Genomic DNA, 26,460 nt, shown 5'->3' on the forward strand with positions numbered 1-26,460 from the left:
AGGTTTGGGTTAGGGCAGCAGTCCCCCTTTGAAAACGTGTGCTTTAATGCACTTCAATTGGTCTAAAGAGGCTTTCTCCCTAGATGAGAGAGGATCACCTCTGATGTTGTAATCAAAGCGCTGCTCAGCAATCTCTGATCTGCCTGTCCTCATATACTCCAAAACTATTAATAGACAAAAAAAAAAGGCTTTGTAATTCCTACGGGATGCAGGCCAGCTGTTATCAGTGCATAGCGTAAAATCCTACACAGCCTTCAGGTGTTAATTAAATCTCCATTGACATTCCCTCTTCCCACCTTGCAGAATAAGCTACAGCTCGGATACCATAGGTGAGTCAGTCATAAACAGATCTGGCTGGGAACAGGACAGGAGTATGTACAGTACATCCTACAGGCAAAGGAAGCAATGAAGCGACAAAAGAATTGTCCATGCTTAAGGCAGATTGTTGGTAACAGCGATCACCCATTTCTCTAGAGGCGAGTGAATTGATTTGCTGACCGTGGTTGTCCTCGGCTGCAATCTCTATGCCTTGGAGCACATTCTGAAAGCCCAAGCACTGCCCGGCAAACTCATTCATCAAGCAGCAGCCGGAGCCATCATACGGGCCTCTCCAGAAGACCAGCGCCCAGGGCTAGGGGATATTATTAGAGATGAATTGAGGTAACTGCCTTTGATGACCCAGTTCAAGCTATCTATCCCTCTCCAGGCCTCTCTGCTATTCTCCTTTCTTTCATTGCATCGTCCGGATTCGTTGTTCTTAAAGGAGGTCAGCGTTCATTAAGGCTGGATGTAGCACTGCAGGGTGTGTGATGATCTTGTGTTAAGACCGCCCAGTGCAGGTAAGAAACCATCGCTAAGGCTGAACCCGAGGTCTAATTAAGGGCAGAAAAGGCAACTCGCTGGCCCCACCACCAGTTGTACACTCCAATCCTTGTCAAAGGACTGTAGCACAAGAGATAAGCACTCCTACCAGAAGACGAGGCCTACTCTTGTTCAATTTCTTCAATAAACATTCTGATGAAAAACATCCATCAATAAAATTGTAGATGTGACACAAAGTAATACAAAACCTTGATGACATGAAATTAAAACATGAACGAATGATTTGTCATTTTCATCTGAGGTAATAATGGATATAATTTTTTTGGGAGCTGTATTTTATTATGTAAGAATGCTCAGCAAACATTTTCTGGACCGGTTCAATGGCAGCAAGCAGGTGAATTAACAATTAAAACAGGTATAACAATGTAATTGTTTTCTATAGATGTTTTTATTTTTTATTGTGGCCACCCCATATCCTAGCTCTGGTCTGTAGTGTTAGCGAGTCCTCTGTAACGCTATAGGACATTGTATTTCCTCACTGAATAGGTTTTTCGATGTCTATCGAGGTCTAAACTATAGTATAATTTTGCCATTCACCGAAACAAAGTGGGTTTTATGGTGTTGAAAGCCTTTTCTCTGTGGTGGGGAGCCTCTCAGAACCCCACCTTTTATGTAAAATGTACTTTTTTGCCATAGAATTAAACATATCCATCCATCAGACGGCGAAACTTTGATTCCACCCACAGATCCTGTCAATAGCATTTTTCTATTGACTAGGTGGGACAAACAGGTTGAAAACCACTCGGCTTGGAGAAATTAGAAATGTTTTTGGAAGTCACTGGAATTGTTTGTTTGTTGCTCTAAACTGCTGCTGCAGTGTGCACTCCATGTGTAATGTACTAAAATGGGAATACCTGCATCTGATAAGAGCAACTGAAACTCTGTAAGTTGATAGGTAGCCAGTCAATTATTGTGCAATTGAAATGCCCCAAGGAACACCTCTCAGCATTATAAAATACTCGGTAAACTGCGATCTCGCGTGGCTTATTGCTTTTCTAAAACGGTTACAAATATGGCAACATGAAAATCATAGATACGTCCCATATAAAACAGTTCTTAATAATTCACTACAAGAACAATTTCTACAAGAAAGTAGTTCCTGGCTGCCAGGAAGAGCAACTTCCTGACAGAGACTATAGTGCCTGTTTACTCAGCCAGTCCGTTGAGATGGCTACAGTATGTGTTAGATGTCAACTTTTCCCAAACAAACACATAGAGACACAAATATTAACTGTTAGGTCAATCTCATTGTAAAATATTCTATAGAAATTAATACTTTTTTAAAGCCAGATTTAGTTTCTACATCTGTGAACTTCCCGTGTAAACTGTTTGGTAGCCCTTGGCTGAGCAACATCTTACAATGCTTATCGGCTCATATGCTTGATGTGCTGACAAGGAAATAAATAAAAGCACTCATGGACTATAAAGAAACTATTGAACGAGTAGCTAACTCTTGCTTTTGTATTTCCAAATAGTGTTAACTGTAAACTGATGATTTATATTTTTATTTATTATGGAAACAGAAACACAATCACATACTGTAGTCATAGGGATATCCTGAACTGAAGTAAATAACACGACTATATAATACAAGTAGGCCTAGCTCACAACACGGAAATAATGCTCAAAAGTTTAACCTGCCCGCCAACTGCCTAGAATAGAATCATATTTTTGATTGGCTATTTCAATAAAAAAAATACACCCAGTCCCATTGATAATATATTGAGTATGTACTTTTTCCAGTCATAAAAATACCAAAAGTCCACAGTGACACCGATATGCCACGCCAAGTTGATATGTTTTGCGCTGGTGCGCCCGTTTCCCCAACATAATCCTTAGTCAGCGTCAAGTATTGTGAGCCTATACCATCACACAATCAGTAATATTTTACGGACACTAGCTGTGCAAGTTTAACTAATGCAACAGCGTGCATGACAGGCATATCTGCAGTGAACAAATATTACCTCCCAACTCCCTTTTATTTGAATATCACACAGGCTGGATTGGGTGAGTTAGCATAATAATGCCAGTGTTTGTGTGGTGTTGTCTCTTTTGATTAGGCCCACCTTTTTAGTCCTGTAGCGCCAGCTGTAACAATTCCGCTGCTGTGTCAAACTTGCAAGCACATCAACTGCGCTGCCAATAAATATGAAAGTTTACCACCCTCAAACTAGATGCCTTAATCTTGTTTAAAATTACGTGGTTTTTGAGAGTGAAGTTCAAAATGTTAAGCTCCACCTAAGACAATTTTTGTGATGTGCAATTTTCCCTATTGAAAGCCACCCATTTTACTTGAATAAAACTTGCTTCGTGTTCCATCTCATTCCACCGTAAACCTCAGCGGTGCACTCCAGTGATCTGTAAAATGGAAGTGGGGCAGCAGCTGCACCAACATTGTCTGACTCTTCCAGGGCCAAAGGCTCAAACGAATATGGTGTAATGACTCCTGCCTCAAGATTGACCTGATCTCTAGGTGAAAGTGGGGGAGATTAAACGGTCTGCACTTCTATAGCACCTTTATCCAAAGTGCTTTACAATGTGTGTTACATTCACCCATTCAAACACGCATTCACACACCAGTGATGGAAGCAACCATGCAAGGCACCAATCTGCTCTCTAAGGGCAGATAGGGGTACAGTGTCTCTTGCTCAAGGACACTTCAGTATGAAGCCAGGAGATGCTGGGATCGAACTGGGAACTTTATGGTTCCAAGATGGCCACTCTACCTCCTGAGCTAATGCTGCCGTTATAAATTATAACACATCAAAGCTAGACATGTGAGACGTTGCTGTGCTGCAACACATTTGTGAGAATGAACTTGGTTGCTATTGCATTGTTAAGGTGTAACTGAAGGTTAGCTGGAGGAGGGTTTAAAATTCTGGGGGAAGCAGTCCCTTTCTTCCACAGGGAGGAATCAATGGCTACTGGCACAGGATTTGAAAGACTATTGATATTTCATTCTATTCACTTACTAGATAGTCTACAACTAGTCTCAAGCGCAAGCAAAGTTATTCAAGGGTGAACTTCATTCATTATTTTAATTAATTGTCAGACCGATTTCCATATTATAACAGATGTTTTTTGATTGATTGATTGAATACTTTATTAGTCAAAAATGGAAACAGCATGAGGCACAGTCAGACATTGAGGCTAAAAGGATATCACAAAAAAAGTCCTGGGGACTTGTTCATCAACATAGCATAAAAATAACACAATAATACATGTCATCAACAAATACAAAACCTATATGTACAAAGGATAAAAGGAAAAAAAGGAAAAACGGTGGCAGTGAATGACACCTCCTTTCTATGGGAAATTGCATTTATCTACCCATCTCCTGATAGGTGATTTTTCAGGCCCGTTTTGAAAGAAACCAGTGATTTACATATTTTAATGGATGGATGTCAGACATTCCACATTTTGGTGGCAGAGTAGTAGAATGGGAATTTTCCCATGTTTGTTCTATATTTTGGTAGTACCAGATCTTGTCTCTCCCTCTAGTATTATGGCTGTGGGTGTGGGAGAAGTAGTTAGTCAGGTATGAGGGTATTGAGGGCACTGCCCCCCCCCTTTGACTATCAAGTAAAACAGTTTATTTCGATCCCTCATATACTGTGTACACAGTATGCAAAGTCTGACTAGTTGAGAGTTATTGAAGAGATGATGTCCATACATATGACATCCTTCATAAAAGGCTTACTGATTGGTCAAGTAGATAGTTTACTGCCAGGTTCTGTTTCGCTCAGCACCAGCCATCGCTGAAGCATTTCTTAAGGTACTTATGTAGTGTTTAAAACAGGGAGCCACACACTCAGGGAGACACACATGCATAGAGAGTCCAGTAAACTGTCCATGGAACAAAAGTAACTGTCCAGAACAAAAGTAAAGTTTAATCGTATGCACCTTTACACAAGAAATAACAAAATAAAAAACCTTGAATGGACTTTTGTTTTTCATTGTCCAGTGTACTCTAAGCATACCAAAACCATTTCATACACAACATTTCTATGCATGGACAATTACTGGTGTGTGGACCTCGAAGGTTACGTTATATGTCCATGTGGACCGTGAAGTTGTCTACCTAGGAGATCCTAGCAGCAAACAGTCTGCAAATATTTTCCTTGGCAAATATGAATTAGTTTCATACACAGTACATTAGGCTTCAGAGGCTTTTCTTCCATGACACTCACAATTACCAGTACAACGCTGCACTATGCACAATGCCCTGTTCTTAGAACTCATGAAAAGCAATCATTTCACTGGTAATGATTGAATCCACCTGCAATTGATAATGCAACCCACCAAGCCACTTTGCTGCAGGTACTCCATTTAATTTCATTTAATGAATCATGCAATAGAATACTGTACTACAATGAAACTATGAACGCTTCAAAGTGTCTTTAAAAAGTGCTACAGCCATCAAAATCAGTAGGATTCATTCTGCAATCTGCAATTAGATTGAGATACAAAGTTGACTATTTGGACTGAGGGGGGACCTAGAGGAAAGGACATGAGGTCACTCAAATTGTTAGGGTTCATCCTACAGGGAGCATAATAGCGCTCAGCAAACGAGGGAAGGACATGGGGTCACCAAAATCAGTATGGTTCATCCTCCGGAGAGCATGAAGGCACATCTTATTCCATGACAATCCAGCCAGTAGTTTTCGAGATATCGTGTTTGGGACCAACGTTTTGGATGACAGACAGACTGACTGTCCTCAGAGACCTACTGTTAGCGGGGCTAGAAATGTAAAAACAATGAGAATTGTTTTTTATAAAGGGAAGATGTAGACTAGATTAAATTATTAAATCACGCTTTATCCTTCTAAATGGATCTTAACTTCAACAGAATGGTTTAATCTTGGTATATGTGTGAATTAAACATGAGCTCTAATTTGTAGGAAATGAAATAATCAAGCCAGATGATTCCTGGTGAAACAAAATCATTGAGGATTGAGGAGAGCGATTATTTGGTGCCGGTTTTGATTGGCCATAGCCGCAGTTTGTGTTCAACTGCATCATAGGCAGGAAAACAACTGATAGCCATTTACAGATATCCTGAAGGCTATCTGTAAATGGGGACACTACAGTACATACAGTGTACACAGGTCTGACCATGCTAACAGTGCCAGAGGCACACTCTGTGCCTCTGGCATAATTCTTCACATGCTATTATGTGAATACTGTAAAAATTCTAATTAGTTTCAACCACTAATGTAGTTTCAACCACTAATTACAAGATATGTACACTCAAAAACACCCCTGTATTACCATATGGAAATAAAATATACCATACTATATCAGAACACTGATAAGTTGACAACTCAGGTGAGGACTAACTGATAGGCTACACCTCTCACGGGTGTAGATGCCAGGCAATCTTCATTGGTAGATCCAATAAATCAATCAAAGGGCACACCCACACCAAACATATCAATATATCATCAGTTTAAGCTTAAATTCAAATATAGGTTCAGTTTGAGTTCAGTCTATGATTGATCTAACTGTAGGACCGGAAGAAGGGCATATAGGATCTTATTTATAGAATGTTATAAACACACTCCAAACTCACTAGACCTAAAAATCAATTTTCCAGCATGAAGATGGCATATGCTGATAACAAAATATATCCTTTCCTTAGCCTCTACAAGCCATCATATCCACTGAGTATCATTGGTTGTGGCAAGTGCTATCCAAGTAATAAACTTTTTTCAATCTGGGAACCTATTAGGTTAAAGAAAAGGAAAAAAATTGTAATTCTTTTCTTTGTTTTTGCCTTTGGGGGCACCACCTTCTTTTTTGTGTAGAACAGGAACTCGGTTTGGCCCCTCCCCTTTCGTATTCCTCCCCCCCGAGTGCTTCTGTGTTTATTCCTACTAACAACAACATCACATGTTTAAGGCAGTGGCGCTAACAGATTTGGCTGTTTGCATATATATATATATATATATATATATATATATATATATATATATATATATATATATATATATATATATATAACAAATATTTAAAAAATGTATATAATAAGTGAAAATGTTTAGGTGGCAACAGCAATAACTTGTAATTTGCAGAAGCTGTAACATTACCACTACCAAAACATTGTCCCTGTTAAATAAATCTCTATGTATGACTATGATACCTTCCACACAAGGTCTACCCCAGACTGAAAATAGTTTTTATTTTTCTTTCTTTTTGAGTTTTTAATTGCAAATTATTGCAGAAATCAATGGCTTACATTCATAGATTTTTTTAATCCATCACCGAATTTGCATTGGTTTATTGTAGATTCATGCGGAGCCTGGCCTGCATAAGTGGTTGAGGGTGAATGTGAATGCGTACTCTGGTCCATGCAATTCATCTCCTATTGTGCTTGTTCAGTTTGACCTGAACTTGTCAGTTGCCACAGGAGAGGGAGAGACAGCCCAGGTCCCCACCAGCTAAATGATATGGAGATTGGAGGGAATGGGGTCCTCGGAGCCAAGGTTTAATTTACATGGGAAAAAATACTAGGTAGAGCCATTACTGAAAACAAATTTACCAAAGCCACCTCATGAATAAAACATCACAAGTTTTATGACGTTTTATTGTAGTGGTGTTTCATCTTCTCTTAAAAACGAGTGTAAACTATGTCCCCCATGCTCTGAATGTCAATCCAAGAGAATACTGCCGGACTCTATGGGCTCACTACTTCCTCACCTTATGGGACTAGTAAACACTATCTGGCAACCAGTATGCCTCAGCAGTAGCAATGTGACAGAATTCACCAATGTAGATTATGTGGGAACTTATATGTGACAGTAAGTCCCTCTGGATCCCCACTGCAAATGGCTCTAGGGGGGAATTGCTGATCATGTCACGTGATGCAGTTGACACTTCAGTGGCAATGACTGTTTCAGGGGTTTAATTTGGATATAGTCCTTCTGGGTTACTACTGCCTCTTACTGTTTTAATTAGATGATAATTTATTTTTCTGTTACCTCCCCCTTGTGACTGAACCGATAAGCAAGATCAAAGTGTTTCCTAGTTACAAGGTTTACTCCTGAGGACTGTTCACTTAGCATGGGTTTGTTAGCAAGTTGTATGTTGTGCTTCCGATTACAGAGAAGGTAAGACAGGTACTGATGGCTGCATGGCTGCTGAAGATGTTCTCTCTCCTAGCTAATATTGTAAATGCTGATACTTGAAAGGCAAGGTAGATACTGCTGATCATTTGATGTGATACAAAAGTACATATAGAAACCAGAGAGATAATAAATGAGTGGGCTAGCCTATCCTGAATTTCAATATGAGTGTGGGGGGGGGGGGGGGGGGTTGTTGCAATGAATTCTTTATAAGCTAGTAAGCTGCGATGAATTGAAGAGTTGGAAAAACAAATAGCTTGGTACCTGTCACAAGAGCTGAGATTGAAAACCGAGGCCAAACAATGTTGTGGATCAAAATGAGATACAATACATTGGACTGGATATATTAAGGTACCCAAGAGGAAAATATACAAGAAGGGTTACTGATCCTAACAGATGGAATGCGAAATGGACAGAGTCAATAATAGCTTTCCTCATCTCACAAAGCCTGTTTAGGGAGAGCCTGCTATATCCCTGTGGAGAGACACTATAGTGCAGTAACGGTGTTGTGGGCATATGGTCGTTTGGAGAGATCTTTTTATCCATGCTAAAGCCATCTCAGTTGTTTTCGTATCTGCTCTGATATAACACTTTCCCTGACACTGTTATCCAATCTCTGTCTACCACCTGCCTATATTAAATATACTTCTGGGATGTTTATGTAGGACAGTATGTAAAACCCTTATTTACAGTAATTAAAACCACACACATAGTATGAATGCACCCACACGCATTACAAAATAAATGTAAACACACGATAACAATCACATACTCAGGCTTTTGTGCACAGATACACACAGAAACAAACAATGACACTTGCATGTATTCAGTTTACTTTGCACGCATGAAAAGACACACACCTTATTCAACAACAACAACAACTAGGGCAGTATAAAGGGCAGGGCAGCTGGGCAGTATGAAGGTTTACAAGTTGCGACGGTAGAAATGTGTCCACTGCTAGAGATTTTGCTCTACCAACTCTACCATAGCATCTCCCCATTTAGTATGTCAAGCTATATTCCAGGCTGAAGGCAGGCTGTGTTGCAAGTATACTGATATAGTGATGTCTACATTAGAGCGACAGAGAACAGTGTAACTGTACATACAGAGCGGGATGCTTCCCATGTTGAGTTTCCTACAGTACAATTTTAGAACCAACGGTATTGAGCCTTGCTTTGCAACATTACAATGTGAAAACTCCTCTCAAGTCTCAAGTGATCCTGGAGCAAATGACCGCGGACCAGGAATCTGAGCAAATGAACACGGACCAGGAATCTGAGCAAGCTTACTTATATTTTGATTCAAGCTGATTTTGCAGGGATAAGGCATCACTTTTCCTATAGACGAATCCACAGACGCGCTGCCTGTAGGCAGCCATAGCTGCGGTGTCAACGCTCCGCACCGCGACACCGCAGCAATGGCCGCCTACAGGCAGCTACAGGCAGCGCGTCTGTGGATTTGTCTATAATCGGGCCTCACCACCAGTCCAAGGCATTAAAGTATCCTAAATCCACTTTTTACCAGGAATGAATCGGACACTTCAAAGTGAAGAATATTCTGTGTAGCCTACAGTATTTGCATTTTCACAATATCAATTAGTAACCAAAGATGAATGTTACTCTATATTATCTGGATCTTTCTGTTGCTGTTTGTTTTGTTATGGATTTTGTCTCTTCTTTGGGACATTTTGATTGAAGCAGAACTTCATGGAATACTGCAGGCAGATTTTCAAATATGAAATAGGATCAAAGATGTTTTTCTATGAACTCATAATAATATACTATAAACATGTACTGTATATTGTCATCATCAATTTTTATTTATTGTTATGTTGATTGGGTGACTGGGTGATACACCTAAGTACTCACGTCATTTATGTATGGCGTAAAATACATTGTCATCACCACATATCTCTGCTGTCCAGCGCGAACCTGCTAACTTCAAAACGCTCATTGTTCAGGAAACGAAAAAACTAAATACTAGTTTTTCAGGAAATGAAGAAAACCTTATATTTTTAAAACAAAGCAATACTGCCTCATCAAAGTTGGTATACTGACTTTATATATTGTCAGATACTTGCATGTGTCATTATATTATCAACACTTTACCCAAATCCAGCGCAAGTGGAGTTAGTAGTTTCAGACGAGCAGAAATCAAGCTGAAATGGAGTTAGGTGTCCAAACAACAATAGCTCCACTCGCTGCTGAGGGAGAGGTTTCAAAAGGGTACAAATTCCCAAAAGCTAACAATGGATCTCCAAGCTCACAATGCATCACAACGTGTGAATTAATGCCCTGATGCTTCATGACACTTATTAACACATTGACTGCCAGAGCTTATTCATAATGTACTCACCCCCTTGCCAGCGATTTGGTGTTTTTTTGTTGTTGTTATTTTGTTATTTAAATTCATTTAAGTTTGTCTGTCTGCGGTTTTAAACACATACGACAGATCGACCAGCAGAGAGCAGCAAATTGACACCTCGATCACTCGCTGACTCGCTCAACCCCCCCCCAAACAGGCTCAAACAGTCAATACGTCATAACCGGATGTGACGTTTTCGACAATCGCTGATCGGGCTTAAATACGATGTGATACACGACGACGATGACTGCTCGTCACCCAGACTAAAGAAAATAGAAGTGGAGCTCTCCGTTCGTTTTTTATACCGTGTGAAAAAACTTGTTTTGGCCTAAAGAGCGCATTTTTCAAGCTAAACCGGAAACGCCTGGCGGAGGCAATAAATATCCTGGGCAAAGTGCCCCTGCAACCAAAGTGAGACAAACGTTAACCACTTTGTTGACCGGGGTCCCCTTGGGGTCTATCCTTGGTCCCCTCCTTGTTTCCCTCTACACCAAATCGCTTCGCTGAAAAGAGGCAATCTACGCGCTGCAGCTTGTAGATCTGCTATGTTCACCTATTTTGACATGCCCAGAGTAGGGACGCTAGGGTTCATGTGGTTAATTACATTTTATGAAAAAAGACTAAGATGGTACATATTTTCTCTCCTTCGCCTGCTACTATTCCTGCATTCCAGAGGGCATCTCTGGGCACTATATGGCTTTATCAAAGCTGCCTCTGGCCAAGATGTCTGAGATTCCACAATAATCCATCTTTTATCCCTGTGTCTATGTGCATAGCCTCTAGTCCTTAGCCAGCCAGCTGTGCCAAGGCCCAACTACAGTCAGCAGAACAGGCTCATACAAACACAAACAACACAGAGTAATCAGAGATAGGTCACGTTATATGCCTACATAGAAAAATATAATTCACCATTATGTATGAAATCCATAGCTTACTGTTTTTCTGTGCTGACTTTTGAAACAACAAACACACTCACACTCACACTCACGCATGCACAGGCACACACACACACACACACACACACACACACACACACACACACACACACACACACACACACACACACACACACACACACACACACACACACACACACACACACACACACACACACACACACACACACACACACACACACACACACACACACACACACTTACTCCCACAATGAACATATTGGCAAGCTCTACCCCATTACAAACATTTTCTTGCCTCTGGCTATACTGTCCCATTTTGCCAATCGTAATCACAGTCTTGGGAGCCAAGGCAGCCACTGAGCTTTGTTTTTCCTAAACAGCCATATCTCTACAGGGCTCATGAAGCTCAGTTAACCAGAAACCTGCCAGTCAAAAACTATTAAAACTCTGGTGCCTGCTTTTCAAACATACAGTCAATTGAGAAGAAAACCCCCAAAACAAATGGCTGCGCGGGCAGAGTGGCACATTAAGGGAGATGTGAGATTGGTGGTTACATTGTCCCATAGCCTCACTGGATCACTGGCTGTCTGTGGTGAGAAGCTAGGGAAGGCATCCTCTGTCACTGTATACACCCGCTCATCTTTGGTTTGGCGTGGAACAACATGGCTTGGCAAGGTTTGAAACAGGACTAGGGTCAGGACCTCACCCTCTGGGAAGCCCCTTTATAGCTAATTGCTATCCCACTGTGGTCAAGCTGACCTCACCCTGCACCAGGCACACTGAATGATACAGCAGGAATAAGACAACTCGAGAAGCAGACAGCCTGGGACAGAAAGAAAGAAAGAAAGAAAGAAAGAAAGAAAGAAAGAAAGGGGCATATGACACAGAGAGGACCAGTGGACCTGTCTCTTATTGTTCCATGATCAGCATTCATTACAGGCTCTACCTCCCATCCATCATCAGTGACAATATAATCACAGTCAACTCTGTCAGCTCATCGCTGAGAAAAAACTAAAAAGTAAACTATGTGGCCGAAGTTGACAATGAACATTGACATGCAACACTGGTATGGTCATTTAAGGAAAAACATGTTGTATAGACACGAGGAAGCAGCGGGTGGAAATAGTTTGTACGACAGACGGTGCCTCCTATGGGCAGAGGTGAAAGGGCTTTTGGAAGTACTCCCCTCAACATGTGATTCCAGGTTCGAGATGAATGGATGTTGCATTGAAGATACTGTATATGTACAGTACGTGATCTTGGGAGTTGCGTCATCAATCTACAGGGAATTTCTTTGACTGTCCGACCGACGGTTGTACAGTTTAAGCGAGGGGAGTGGGTGACAGATATTCTTAAACAGGATGAAACTGTATCAACAATACCAAAATTATGACACATTTTGGAGCATAAAACATTCTGCTTTATGCTCCATGCCATTTACTGCAGCAATAATCTTGCAGGGTTATTTATTACTGGTCAGCCCAGCTATAATTTACTAAAGGTAATTACATTTAATTGTGCCTTTACCTTTTTTATTTCTCATAATGTTATTGTTTAAATCACTGATCAATAACAACATTAGTTGTTACTGGTCAACTGTAAACTGAGAGGATAGAATTTAATGACAAAATGTTGTTTTTCACCGGCTTGATCGCCTTCCAAACTTTACAAGACTATTTGTTTCAGAGGCACTCGAAAGAAAAACGCATCATGAATCCTAACCCTGTTTAAACTACGACCTCTGCGTAACCTGACCCCATTTAGTACTCTTCCTGTCTCACTGACTCCACCCACTTGACTATATTGCACTACTACACCCTAACTACAAGCTAGTCAGTGAGTCATCATATACGTTTAGCACGACATTCTGTTACTGAGCCTTTGTAGTCAATAGAAAGGTGGCGTCATTAGTATACAGTAAGTCAACGTAATAGCAACAGTCACACAGTGTCTCTGTAACTACTTCGACTCACCTGCACAGATCGACCAGTAATCTCGACCAAATGCAAACAGATCACGTACTGGTGGAAAATTTGAACCAGTACGTGATCTCCTCAACTTGTTAGACAGTTATAAATGAAGTCAAGGTGAAGCCTGGTTTGATCTCCACATGCTGTTTGATGAGAGCGTGTATCTCAGAAAGACATTATAAAACTTAATGAGGCAAGACGGGAGCCAGGCTCTCTGAAATAACATTCAATTCATTAGACCTTCCCTAATGTGTCATCCTCACACACAGAAGACAGGCCCAGGGGAAGAGACGACACAGGGCATTTGGTCATCATCAATACAATTAAAAGAAAACTTCAGCGGACGTCCTTTCATACATTGAGGAGCAAGAGAGAGAGAGAGAGACAGAGAGAGAGAGACATGATTGGATGTACAGTAAGCACACATAACTTTAGAAAAATATACATAACCACTTGTTTTCCAGACATTCAGTTGAGTATATTGTCTAGAAAATAAAGGAAATGGGCTGTGGTTCGCTGCTCGTTATTGTGTTAGCGGACTTAGCGGTCTCAAAGGACCCTGGGATGCATTCCTCAGTACGGAATCAACAGAGCCGATATCCTGCATGGCTCTAATGGGCTGATGTAAATCACTCCACACTAACTCACATCTGAAAGATTAATAGCATGGACAGCATCCCTGCTTCACACTCAACATCAATTAAAAGTACAACAGCATCAGGTTAAGTATAACAAGACAGTGGTCCGTTTGGTTTTGGTTGTTGTTATTGTCTCCGCCAGGCCGAAAGGCATGGCGAGAGAGTATGTTTTGCCCCATGTCTGTCCGTCCGTCCGTCCGTCCGTGTGTCCGTCCGTGTGTCCGTCATTCTGTCTGTGTACAGCTAATCTCCGGCACCGTTGGCTTGCTCGCAGTGAAACTGTGCACACACACTCCCTGGATGCCACAGCAGAACCTCTGCCCCAAATTTTTCACATTGGCCTTTTATAGCGCCACCAGGAGGCCGATTTTTGCAAAACATATTTTTTGACAGTACTCCAACAGATTTTGTCCAAAAATCCCGCAAATCGGTACACAGTATCTCTATAGTCATTAAACAAAACAGGTTTTTCAGATTTGTCATGTTCCATCCTGATTGGCTAAAAATGGCTTCCAAAGTTTGCCGGAGTGTTCCGTTTTGAACAAAATGCCTCAAATCATGAACACAGCATGCAATTTCCTTGAAATTTTGCACGCATATTCCACTATGCCGAGGAAGAAATGCCACTTAAAAATGTCCGTCCGTCCGTCCGTCCGTCCGTCCGTCCGTCCGTCCGTCCGTCCGTCCGTCCGTCCGTCCGTCCGTCCGTCCGTCTGTCCGTCCGTCCATCTGTGGACAGCTAATCTCTGCCACTGTTGCCTTAATCGCAGCGAAACTGTGCACACACACTCCCTGAATGCCAATTCAGAACCTCTGCCCCAAATTATTCACATGGGCCTGTTATAGCGCCACCAGGAGGCCGATTTTTGCAAAACATATTTTTTAATTACTCCTACAAATGTTGTCCAAACATCACGCAAATCGGTACATATTATCTCTTTAGTCATCAAGACAGATCCGTCCGATCTGTCTTGATGTCATGCCGCAAATCATGAAGGCAGCGTTTGATTGCGGTGAAACTTTGCACACATATTTGCACTACGTTCAGGAACAAATGCCACTCTTTCAACATTGAAATAGCACCACCAGGAGGCCGATTTTCGCAAAAAAAATTTTTATATTACTCCTACAAATGTTGTCCAAACATCACGCAAATCGGTACATATTATCTCTTTAGTCAAGTCATCAAGACAGATCCGTCCGATCTGTCTTGATGTCATGCCACAAATCATGAAGGCAGTGTTTGATTGCGGTGAAACTTTGCAGATTTTTGCAAAACATTTTTTTATATTACTCCTACAAATGTTGTCCAAACATCAAGCAAATCGGTACATATTAGTCAAGTCATCAAGACAGATCCGTCCGATCCGTCCGATTTTTCACATTCCAGCCTGATTGGCGAATTCCGAACATTGCTGGCCCACACTAACCTACCTGACCTGGCGAAGACCTTTGCTCCGAGGAGCACATTCTCTACCTTTTTATTAGGGCCGGGACTTTATGGCGTTAATTTCAATCAATTAATTACAGAAAAATTATCGCGCTAAAAAAAATTACGCATTTTAATCGCACCTATTTTTGCACCGCGGAACGTTTCTCACTGGACGAGTTTCAGACGGACCGATCATACCAGCGCACCAACCAACGTGGTTCTCACTTCTCAGACAACAACAAAGTAAACTGCAGCCAGCACAGTGCATGAAAACATGAATGAAGACGCGCCCGCATAGCCTGCTTGATAATGTTGGCTGGGCAAATCAGAATCTGTAATGGATGCCTCCCCCCTACGCGCGCGTTTGTCAAATGCAAAAATTGCTTTTCACTGTTCTCAGGTCAAATATTTATATGCGATTAATTGCGATTAATTAATTACAAAGCCTCTAATTAATTAGATATTTTTTTTTAATCGAGTCCCAGCCCTACTTTTTATGTATCTTTCATAAATTAATGGCTTATTTCATACTTTGCCAAATGACAGCGTCGTGCAAAAGTTGCAAAGATTGCTGATCTACAAGCTCATAACCTGATGTGATGCATTGCAAGCTTGTAGATCTGCTATTTTGGCCTTTTCTTTTCTCCTACAATGACTATGCCCAAAACAGGGATGCCAGGTTGAAAGTGGTTAAGTCTGTCTGTGTGGGTTTTATAAATATTTTACCAACGAGAAGTATCAACAAGAACTTATGACTAAATAATAACTACATTGGATCCATTGGAACATAGGTTATTTTTTTATTTTCCTGACAAGTAACGGTTTTGGACGTACAAGGTTTCAACCGAACAGTGAGTGATTATATAAAAGGCAGATGGCGACAGCAGCCTTCAGTAATATACTACTTCAACCTACACGTCCTGTCTGCACAGCAAATCCTGAGAGTAAATTTAACTCTGAGTCAGAGTTAAAGCAAAATTACACTTTGCTTGGTTGTTACCATGCCATGATATAGCGACATTGGTGAGATCAAGCCACTCTTGTAGCACATAAACAAAAAGCAAAGCAGATTCTACCAATATGTAACGTTACAAAACCAGGCATTTACGTGTCAACATCCTGTTGATTTTACTATTTGAATTTGGAAGAAAGAACTGGATCAGCAGATCTGGATCGGGATCTTCAAATATAATCAACAGGAAGCTGACATTTGTATTATATTATATTTTTAAAATGCTGTGTTTGGTTTTGTGATGTTATTTATTGGCAGTAGCCTCGATCTCCAGGCTTTTATTGTTTAGTGTTGCTAAAAAATAAAAGCCTGGCCCAGCGCGTCGGTGTACTCGGTATAAGGAAGTGTTTCACTTCCCAACCAACCAGAGTGCAGTGGGCGTCGCTCGTAATGTTGTGTTAACGGGGCGGGGGTTGACGGACAGATCGCTGAACCAATGGGATCAGCCGCAGTCTCTCGCCGGCTCTTTACACCCGCCCCTCTATACACGAAATCAGGAGCGTTGGGGCAGTCTATATTGGCAGTATCTGCTTTGTAATTTGGAGTTACATCATGGTAAGGTAACTGCACTACACACATACCTCTACCAAAGTGTCATTTTCCTTTAAATCAAGTCTGTGTGTGTACACAAACTCCATGCAGAGGCACACAAACACAACCTCCTCAGTCACCTCACATGGACAGTCATAATAAATTAATGTAAGCACAGAGTGATCTGCAGTTCTATACCCACGCACAGAAACAGACCATAGCCTCTTCCATTCCTCTACCGAGGTGCTCAGCAGAAGATGTATGACCTTATCGTCTGCAGGTGTTATTATCATTCTGAACCGTACAACAATATACAGAACAAAGCAATCCAGAGGAGCCTATTTGTGTTGAGTGACAGGGCTCTCTACGTTTCCATATCTTCGCTGCCGGGCAGAATCCTTGCATCAACATATTTCATCTTTTTAGTTGAAACTTAAACTTCACAGTTTTAATTTAAAACTGTGAAGTTTAAGTTTCAACAGTTTAAAACTGTGAAGTTTAAAACTTTTAAACTTCACAGTTTTAAACTTCACAGTTTTAAACTTCACAGTTTTAAACTTCACAGTTTGAGTTGCTGTGTGACAGTGCTGTGCAAATGTAGAGGAAAATAGCTTTTGTTTTACATCGCTACAATTTTTTAATAAACACATTTACATCACATATTTTCACACCTGCCACAAATAGGGATGCCAGGTTGAAAGTGGTTAAGTCTGTCTGTGGGTTTTCTAAATATTTAACCAAATACCTTTTATTAAGTAATAATAACTACATTGGATCCATTTGATAAAAATTACCATTTTCTTTCTCCATTTCCTGAAAACTAACGGTTTTGGACATTCGGTACAAGGTTTCCACCCGACAGCGACAAAATGACCATCCTGTCGTCTGTCTCTTTGGCACTGCCCTGTGTGAGGTGTGTCACTACCCTGTAGGGCAGCGCTACTCAACCCGCGTCCCGCGGGCCGCATGCGGCCCGATCGCAGCGTCTTGGCGGCCCCCTCATGGTCAAAAAAAATAAATAAAAAAAAAAATAAAAATTTTAAGCACAGTATAAAAATATACATTTCCGTTCAAATATATGGGTTGCTAAAACATTTTTCAAAAACAAACAGACAGACATACATACAGGTGCATCAATTGTTACAGGTATAATGCATAGCTTTCTATGCATTTCGGGTTTTTGGGGGGGTTTGACCCCCAAATTTTTCAAGCCGCGCGGCTTTGCCGCGCGCCCAGGATAGGTTGCTGCCACTGGACATACACACAACACAAAATAAACTGGTACAGTGAAAAGAATATGATGTCAAAATGTACATTTTCTTGTGTGTTACAAAATCGAAAAATCCAAAATAGGACCGTCATTTTTATGGCGGCCCCTTGGACTTTTGGTATTTTGCTGAGTGGCCCCTGAGCCATCTTAAGTTGAGTAGCCCTGCTGTAGGGCATTGTAAAATCCTGCGAGGGATCCTCCTGAGTATTTTTTACATTGTCTCAGTTTAATACACACTCAGGGTTTTGCAGGGCATCGCTGTGTAGCAAACCATAATAGAGTATTCTGTAAGCGTTCATACGGTGCGGTGATGAAAAACACCCCATGCTGTGCGAGGAAATGGGAGATTTCATAATCCGTCTGAGGCCTTGGTCTTGGTCCGTGGTCCATGGAGAGAGTCTCATTAAACTTCTCATTAGAGACACACTGAGCTTCTGTAATGGCTGACCGCATATACAAATCACCTCAGACAGGAAAGGGGAGGTGGGGGGCGGAGAGGGGGTGCTGCCAAATCACCAGGACATTGGAGTCGCCCAATGAAAGAGTAATACACAGAATAAGATTACTACACAAGGACAATATCATTTTTCCTGTCTTTTTTTTATTTTGTTAGTTTTTTCCAGTCAGTTTTTGCTTTATTTGGACAGTGCAGTAGAGACAGAGAGAGAGAGAGAGAGAGAGAGAGAGAGAGAGAGAGAGAGAGAGAGAGAGAGAGAGAGAGAGAGAGAGAGGGAGAGGGAGAGGGAGAGGCAGAGAGAGAGAGAGAGAGAGAGAGAGAGAGAGAGAGAGAGAGAGAGAGAGAGAGAGAGAGGGAGGGGGAAAGACATGCAATACAGGTCTGTGGCCGGAGTTGAACTGAGAACGCAATCTGTCTGCTTATCAAAGTGCCCCCTCGGTCTATTGCGTCTTGCCGTCATCTGCTGTTCATTTAATTAAATCCATACATTCTTAACAAAGGGCAGCGACAGTCACACTTAGCATCTCCCAAACAGATTTAAACGTGGTACCATGTCATGATTGACTGCACAAGTGTTGAGGCTGCGTGGGCGAAGCCTCCGGCTTGAGAAAGCTCTTTACATGCAATCATATTTTCATTAGCAGCAGGTCACATGGGAGGGACAGCAACGAGAGGGCTAAGCAGAATCCAGCAGTTGCTTTTGAAGACAGCTTGCGTGTGTGTGTGTGTGTGGGATGGACAAATTGAATTCAGCCAAGTGTGGATATCACATCCTCTCGCCTCCTTTCAATACAAAGCTGTTCCACTAAAAGGGACATACAAAGCACACATGGCATACATACGTACACTGTTGTTGTGCATTATCCAGGTGACCGATCGAGGATTTAAATTCTCCATCAGCAATTCTAAAGCTGCTTTTGTTCCCAAGAGACAAGCCTGCATAAAGACTTCTCCAGTGGACGTGTAATGATAATAAACAGCAAGACGGATGACACAGCACACTGTAACTGTTGTCCCTCCTCTGAAAGGTTGACAAACTCCAATAGAAAATAAAGACATCAAACTCTGCATTGATACGAGCAGTACAAGCACGCCTGTGTGTGTGTGTGTGTGTGTGTGTGTGTGTGTGTGTGTGTGTGTGTGTGTGTGTGTGTGTGTGTGTGTGTGTGTGTGTGTGTGTGTGTGTGTGTGTGTGTGTGTGTGTGTGTGTGTGTGTGTGTGTGTGTGTGTGTGTGTGTGTGTGTGGGTGTGTGTGTGTGTGTGTGTGTGTGTGTGTGTGTGTGTCTGTCTCCTGCATGCCTGCTTGGCTCAGCAAATGAAACTTTGTATGAACAGAAAGATGAGTTCACCCCTTGGCTGGAATTGAGCCTCGGTATGAATATCAATGTTGCATTCATCGCTAGTTGTTTCCCTCGACGACGCCCCACCTGACACAAAAGAGAATCAGCTTTCTGTTGGTGTCAGCATTTACCAAAGAAGTGCTCTGCTGCTCAAAAGAGAAAGGCGCCTTCACCCGACAGCCTTAGCTCAAGGGCAAGGAGAGTGTGTGTGCGTGTGCTCGCGCGTGTGCTCGCACGTGTGTGCACGTGTGTGTGTGTGTGTGTGTGTGTGTGTGTGTGTGTGTGTGTGTGTGTGTGTGTGTGTGTGTGTGTGTGTGTGTGTGTGTGTGTGTGTGTGTGTGTGTCTGTGTAATAAAGATAAGAGGGGAAAGAGGATTGAATAAAAGCCTGCAGTAGATGTCCAGGTCATGGGAAAGGGCAAGTACATGTTGTAGTTCTGGGTTAACACAGCAAATGCAGAGGTCAGCCATGGTGCTAACCTATGCTCACAGAGTCACTCACGGCGCTATTGAGCCATGTAATAGTCCTCCTTTCTGTGCTGTAAGAACTTTGTTACCAAAAGGCCAGTCTCCCATAGACCAGATGAACAGAGATCTCTGCCTACTGATACATCAAGGGAACTTTTAATTGAATCACATGAGCCCTAGTGCGGGGCAAAGATTCAGCGGAAATAGTTGATCTACATGCTCACAATGTGTCGCAACGCGTCACAATTGGTTATTTTTGGCAAAGGGATTTGTTGTAGAGAGGAAAAGGAGCCTAGTATATAACACTGGGGGACTCCGGTCAATGAATAGGGTTAGAGTGATTAATGTAGGGGCTAGAACAGCAGAGAAAACTAGCGCCCTACCGCTTTGAAAGCCAGTTCTGATACCGTCCCAATATGAACAATCGCCCTAATGTCTTTGCATTGGTTTTAAATCTCTGAAATGTTTCCACACAGTTTTAGCCCATTTATTGAATTTAGATGTCACCAGACGTGTATAGGCGGAGATCTCTGATTGTCTGGCTACGCAAGACTAGCAAAAGTTATGACTGTATACAAATTCTGTCCAAGAAAAGAAAAGTTGACACAGGTCAGATATTCAACGATAATTGGAAAGCCTTTTCTTCTGAGGTCAACAGCAAACCTGTGTGTCGCATATGCTTGCAACAAGTGGCTGTTGCAAAGGAATACAACATCAAACGACACCACAAGTGTAAAATAAACTGTTAGACCGATATACCGTTTTTCAGACCTCCACATTAGATTATTAGAATAAAACATGAACAGGATAGCAGAATGAATGAGAACAACAACATGCACGATGTGCTGTCTACCACACTTGACTAGCATGAATACTGGCTCTAGTTAATGACGTCACATCTGGTTGTGGAAGCATTCCTATTGGCTACAACGTCTGCCATTCAACCAACCAGTATAATCCAATACCTTGACAACAAGAAATCCCACAGAGAAAAATATAACAAGAATGCAGGACGCAGAACATAAAAGTTAAATGAGTTTTAATCTATGAGCTTTCTCAGTAATTAACATGAATAAATCTGAACATGCGGGCGCTTTCTTTCATTGGTGCACAATGGGTCCGGCCCAATGAAGTTGCATTTTGCCCAATAAGGCCTGTGAGTTTGACACAGCCTGATATAGATGCCATGGTAACTGATACAAGCACAACTGTGAAGTTTATAATATTTAATATTTATGTAATGGACATACGATATACAGTACAATACAACTACAATAATGGCTACAACAAAAAGCACTCTTTCTCACAAGTCACTTCACTTGAGGAATCTGACCATTTCTTATTTGGCTGCTTTAAAATCAATCTCATCTCTGGGATTAGAGGTGAACACGGTTGACCATGCTGGTCCTGGAGATAAAGAGAACGCAGCAGCAGCAGTAAGGCGGCATAGCTGTGACGCACAGACCCCAACGCTCACTCTATGCTCTCATTATCTTCCATGACTCCAGGTCTTCAATATTAGCCAACAAAAAAGCTCTCTGCAGCGCCATCTGCTCTGCCAGCGCTGACTATTTTAAGACAGAGAGACACAGCCACATAGAAGGAGAAAGGGAGAGAGAGATACCATACTATTTGTGGGGGAACAACAGATAGAGGAGGAGAGTGGGAAAGGAACTGAGCATCAAATCTGGCTTAAGTTGTGCCAGAAGAAGGAATAGTTATATAAAGTTATAAAAAGTAATGTGTGAGTCAGTTGAGGCTGTAAAAGGCAGTGTTGAAGGGAGACTGGGAGAAACTATTTCCCTGGAGTGTATCAAGGGACACACACTGTAACTCAACCCATTCAATCGTATCTGTGTCATTTTAGATTTCTTCGGCTATTCAAAAATAGCAGATATACAAGCTAGATCTGCTATTTTTTTTAATCTTGAAAATTTTATATTTTTGATATTTCATATTTTTTAAAACGAACATTTGTAACTCATATCTTTGCTTCTGGGGGTCCCTGGAATAGAACATTTTGAGATGGGGGTCCGCGGCCAGGGGAGAAAGTGGGCCGGAGTGGTCCGGAACGCCGTTCCGGTAAAAGATTCTGGGCCGGAACGGCGTGCCGGTAAGAAAAAGGAGAGGGCAGCTGTCAAAATGCCATATTAAATAACCTGCCACAAACGCAAGAAGAAAACATAATCTACTAACGTCAGATTAACATAAAAGTGTTATTAGTTAAGTTTTCTAATGAAGTGCTTCTGAATTGTTCCAATGTGTTTGTGTGAGCGCAATCTGTGCCGTTTTTTTATTTATTCCACAGAGAGAAGTTTTGTCACTCGTGCGAGTCGTGTCAATGTGCAACAGACTGGGCTGGGAATGGGATCCGTTCATCCGTTCGCAGGGTGAAGATCCGGTATAGAGAGGATACGGAAACGGCCTTTGTCGGTGCCTATGTGTGTGTGTGTGCAAATTACCGGATAGAGTAGGCGGGCTCAACGACAAATTAAATTGCACCAACGTTCAAAACATGTTTCTGGTTGGCTGACAGACTGACACGATTTTTATTTCTGGGAGTTCCGGCAAGAACTAGAAGCCACTTTCCCCCCTGTCCGCGGCCAAATATATATCTAAAAATGTTTTCTAAATCCTAACAGTATGTTGCTAGATCAGTGGTGCTCCAACTTTTCCATGTCAAGGACCCCCAGAATTATATGTATTTGGCCGCGGACCCCCATCTCAAAATATGTTATTGTTCCAGGGACCCCCCCAGAAGCACAGATCGAAGTACATTTTTTTGTTTTAAAACATATATATTTAATTCAAAGATTTGCACAAATCTTCTAAGATTTTTCAAAAAATTGCCAAAGAAATCTTAAAATGACACAGATGTGTTCCCGGTGTTAATGGATGAAGCTACTTGAGAATCACAGTTATTGATTGAGAGAATGCAGCTCTAAGTACGTACCAACACCCATCCATGTGAATGTCACTGGCTAAAGATCGAGGTCATTACACTTTATAATATGTCAGAAACAAGATCCCATCCCCACAGAATACGGCAGCTGGAAAAAGTGAAACCATCTGAAATACCCAAATTTGTCTTTTGTTACCTTTTTCCACTCTACTTAGTAATACGGACCTGAGTTGCAACTCTATTTGGTACTGTATGCTCTTTTTTTAACTGTATACCAAATGTCTTTGCTGGAAATAGCTGTAGGGATGCAGGGGTTCAAGTGGTTAAATACTCAAGGACGAGATGACAGAATACTGCCCACTCTTTCCATTGCTGCGTAGTAATTGTACATGCAGAGACAGCCAAAGAATAATGAAGGTGCTTGAAAAGCACGAATCGATCCACGACAATGAAATACGTCACAGCCATCCATCCAATATTGAACTCCAGTCGGCTCACCCAGAAACATCATGTCTGATGGTACTAAAAACCTTGATAGATCCCCTATGGCCACCGCATGGTATGCAGGTCAGCTCTCTCTCAATGGTTCCTTTCTGCTTTGATCATTCCCATAGAGCAAAGGAATGCAACAGTACAAAATACAGCATTTGCCTGAGAGACACAGACTACATGATAATATCATCCAAATTGATTATGAAAAACACTGAAAATCATTTGTGATTTTCACTTTGAAAAAAAGTTGCTTTTGTGAAGCAAAGTGGTTGGACAATGCGGTATAAATGAACCCTTACCTTCTGCCTAATCTCTTCCTCCATCTTGACTGGAGAGCCCAACTCAGCCACAGACTTAATCCCGTCACTCGCATAGGCACCATACTCCCACAGCACGTAGTTCTTCGAGTGGGATGCTCCAATAATGGCAGACCAGTGATTAGCACGACCTGGTGAGGTTAATTGACACAAAAACAAAAAATGATCTTGGCCTGCTTGCCCACAAGCACATTGCTGCTGCTAATAAGAACAATAATTATAAAACAGGATTATAGTATTATGCATTTGTATTCATGAGCCCTTTAGTCTGGAAATCACACCGAAAGCTCACTGCTGTTTCAGTAGCTTATTAATGAGTCTGATCAGTCAGTCAAACTAATTAGGTTTTAGATATGTTAATCCACATAAGCTTTATCCCTGCTCTCTCAGTAGGTCTACACAAGATCAAGGAAATATCTCCAGGACGAACATGTGCTCTACAGCAATTTCTCATTCTCACAACCTCCAAAAGTCATGGAGGTCCATAAGGATCATTTCTGACTTTATTGGTACATCATATCACGCTCTCCTCTCCTCCTTCAGGCAATGTTACACTCCTACACACCAGATGGTTTTCTTTTGGTGAAGATAATTTCTGTCTGACCAGCCAGTGACATAAAATCAATATCCTTTTGCAGGCTGTGTAAAAGTCAGCGATAATAAGTGGATAAGTGTACCAACAGGAAAACTGTGCATATACCTGTTTAACCTATTAACGCGATAGTTGTTTTTGTCGCATTCCTAAGCCAATAATTTGATGACCGGCAGCGGTTCCGGTAAGAGACACAAAGAGTCTCCTTTGTGTCTCCTACCGGAACCGCTGCCTACCTACCGGTCTGCTGGTTATCAAATTATTGACTTAGGAATGTCAAAATGACAAAAACAAAACAAATATCCATATATTCTATTCTAAGTCTCCATGGGGTGACCAATCGATAGAAAAAAAGTATTGTTTTGAGTGAACTATCCCTTTAAGACCTGAGGACAATTCTACAAATTCCTTCTAAACGAAATGTTTCAAACACTTTCAGAAATGTTCAAAAAATAGCATGTGTACATACAAGCTATTATACAATATACAAGCTTGTATATCTGCTATTTTTGAATAGCCAACGCAAAAATCTAAAATGACACAGATGCTTTCCCGGTTTTATAAAACAGACTAAAAAGCAGTAAAGCAAATGCCAAAATCTTACTGAGGTTAATGTCACTATTGGGCAATCTGATGATGTCACTGATATGCTCTGATGTGTTTTTCCCCTTATGTGTGCAAGTAATGGGAAGTACTCTATCTCTGGAACATAATTCTCAACCACCTGAAGGCACCACAGGATTACAAGACCTGAAGGCACCAGAGGCTTTAAAACAGGCCTCAAATCCATTCCATTCGTATTCAGGGTTATGGTTAGGGTTAGAAAACGCCACAACAATAGAATGGATGGCCAGAATTTCATGGAACTTGGTAGGAGTGATCAGTAGGCTGCCCAGAAGAGATGGTTCATTTTAGGGTCAAAAGGTCAATCGAGAACAGATTGGCGGAATTTCAGGAAACTGAAGTCTATCAGCCCCAAATGAACTTTTGGTCAAAGGTCAATGTCTAAATGAATTAATATCTTGCCAATTGCATAGTGTTGGCAGAGGTAGGCACTCTATTCAGTGCAATTTGTCTAGTTCTTTCTGATTAAAAAACTCCTTTAAAGCAAAAATACCCCATATCCTCTCTCTACCATTGTATACCCATAATGAGACTCTGTGGCCACCTGTGTTGGACCTAATCCAGCTGGAACGTCCTCCCTCTATTTTCTCTACTGCCTGCCCCCTGCTTTCCTCTGTCAGAGGATCTCTCAGGCTCAATAGCCACGCGTTGCTGCATGACTCACAATGGGGACATGAGGGGAAGAGAAAATAGAGCTGTCAAGGTTATCATGTTGGTGAGAGAGCAAAGAAAAAAGAAAAACCTGTTGGCCTGTTTTATAGTGATTGACCCCCTATAGACTCCGAATATGTGTCACCACCACAGTGGTCACATGCCCGTTCACTTGAAGGACATCTAGTAAAAATAGAAGGATAGATGACAGTGACATCTCTTAAACCAGTGGTTCTCAACCTCTTCAGGCCGCGACCCCCCAAAATAATCATATTTGAACTGGGGACCCCGCACCCTGAGAAGCACTTGGAATTGTAAGAGTTGAAGCATTACATTTAGTTTGACTCGGTTCCACAGATAAATATTGTGAAAATAGCTGATCTACAAGCTCACAACGCCTCGCGACCCGAGGTGTTGTGAGCTTGTAGATCAGCTATTTTCAGAATTTTTGCCTCTTTCTTATATCATTTGACAATTT

At 41.5% G+C, this 26,460-nt stretch overlaps 1 protein-coding gene across 1 annotated transcript in view; it reads right to left on the reverse strand.

Annotated features, from left to right (window-relative positions):
* Positions 1-498: 498 nt before the first annotated feature.
* LOC308081582 (spondin-1-like) overlaps positions 499-26,460 on the reverse strand; it is a gene marked incomplete at its 3' end in the record, with an annotated part of 52,361 nt that continues 26,399 nt past the window's right edge. Inside the window, exons 6-7 of the mRNA XM_080457948.1 lie at positions 24,098-24,246; positions 499-631 (exon numbers count right to left, since the gene is read on the reverse strand). Coding sequence (XP_080314074.1) covers positions 499-631; positions 24,098-24,246 — 282 coding nt within the window. The remainder of the gene's footprint in view (positions 632-24,097; positions 24,247-26,460) is intronic.

This window comes from Gymnoscopelus braueri (genome assembly GCF_963280865.1).
Source record: "Gymnoscopelus braueri genome assembly, contig: SCAFFOLD_180, whole genome shotgun sequence".
Lineage (NCBI taxonomy): Eukaryota > Metazoa > Chordata > Actinopteri > Myctophiformes > Myctophidae > Gymnoscopelus > Gymnoscopelus braueri.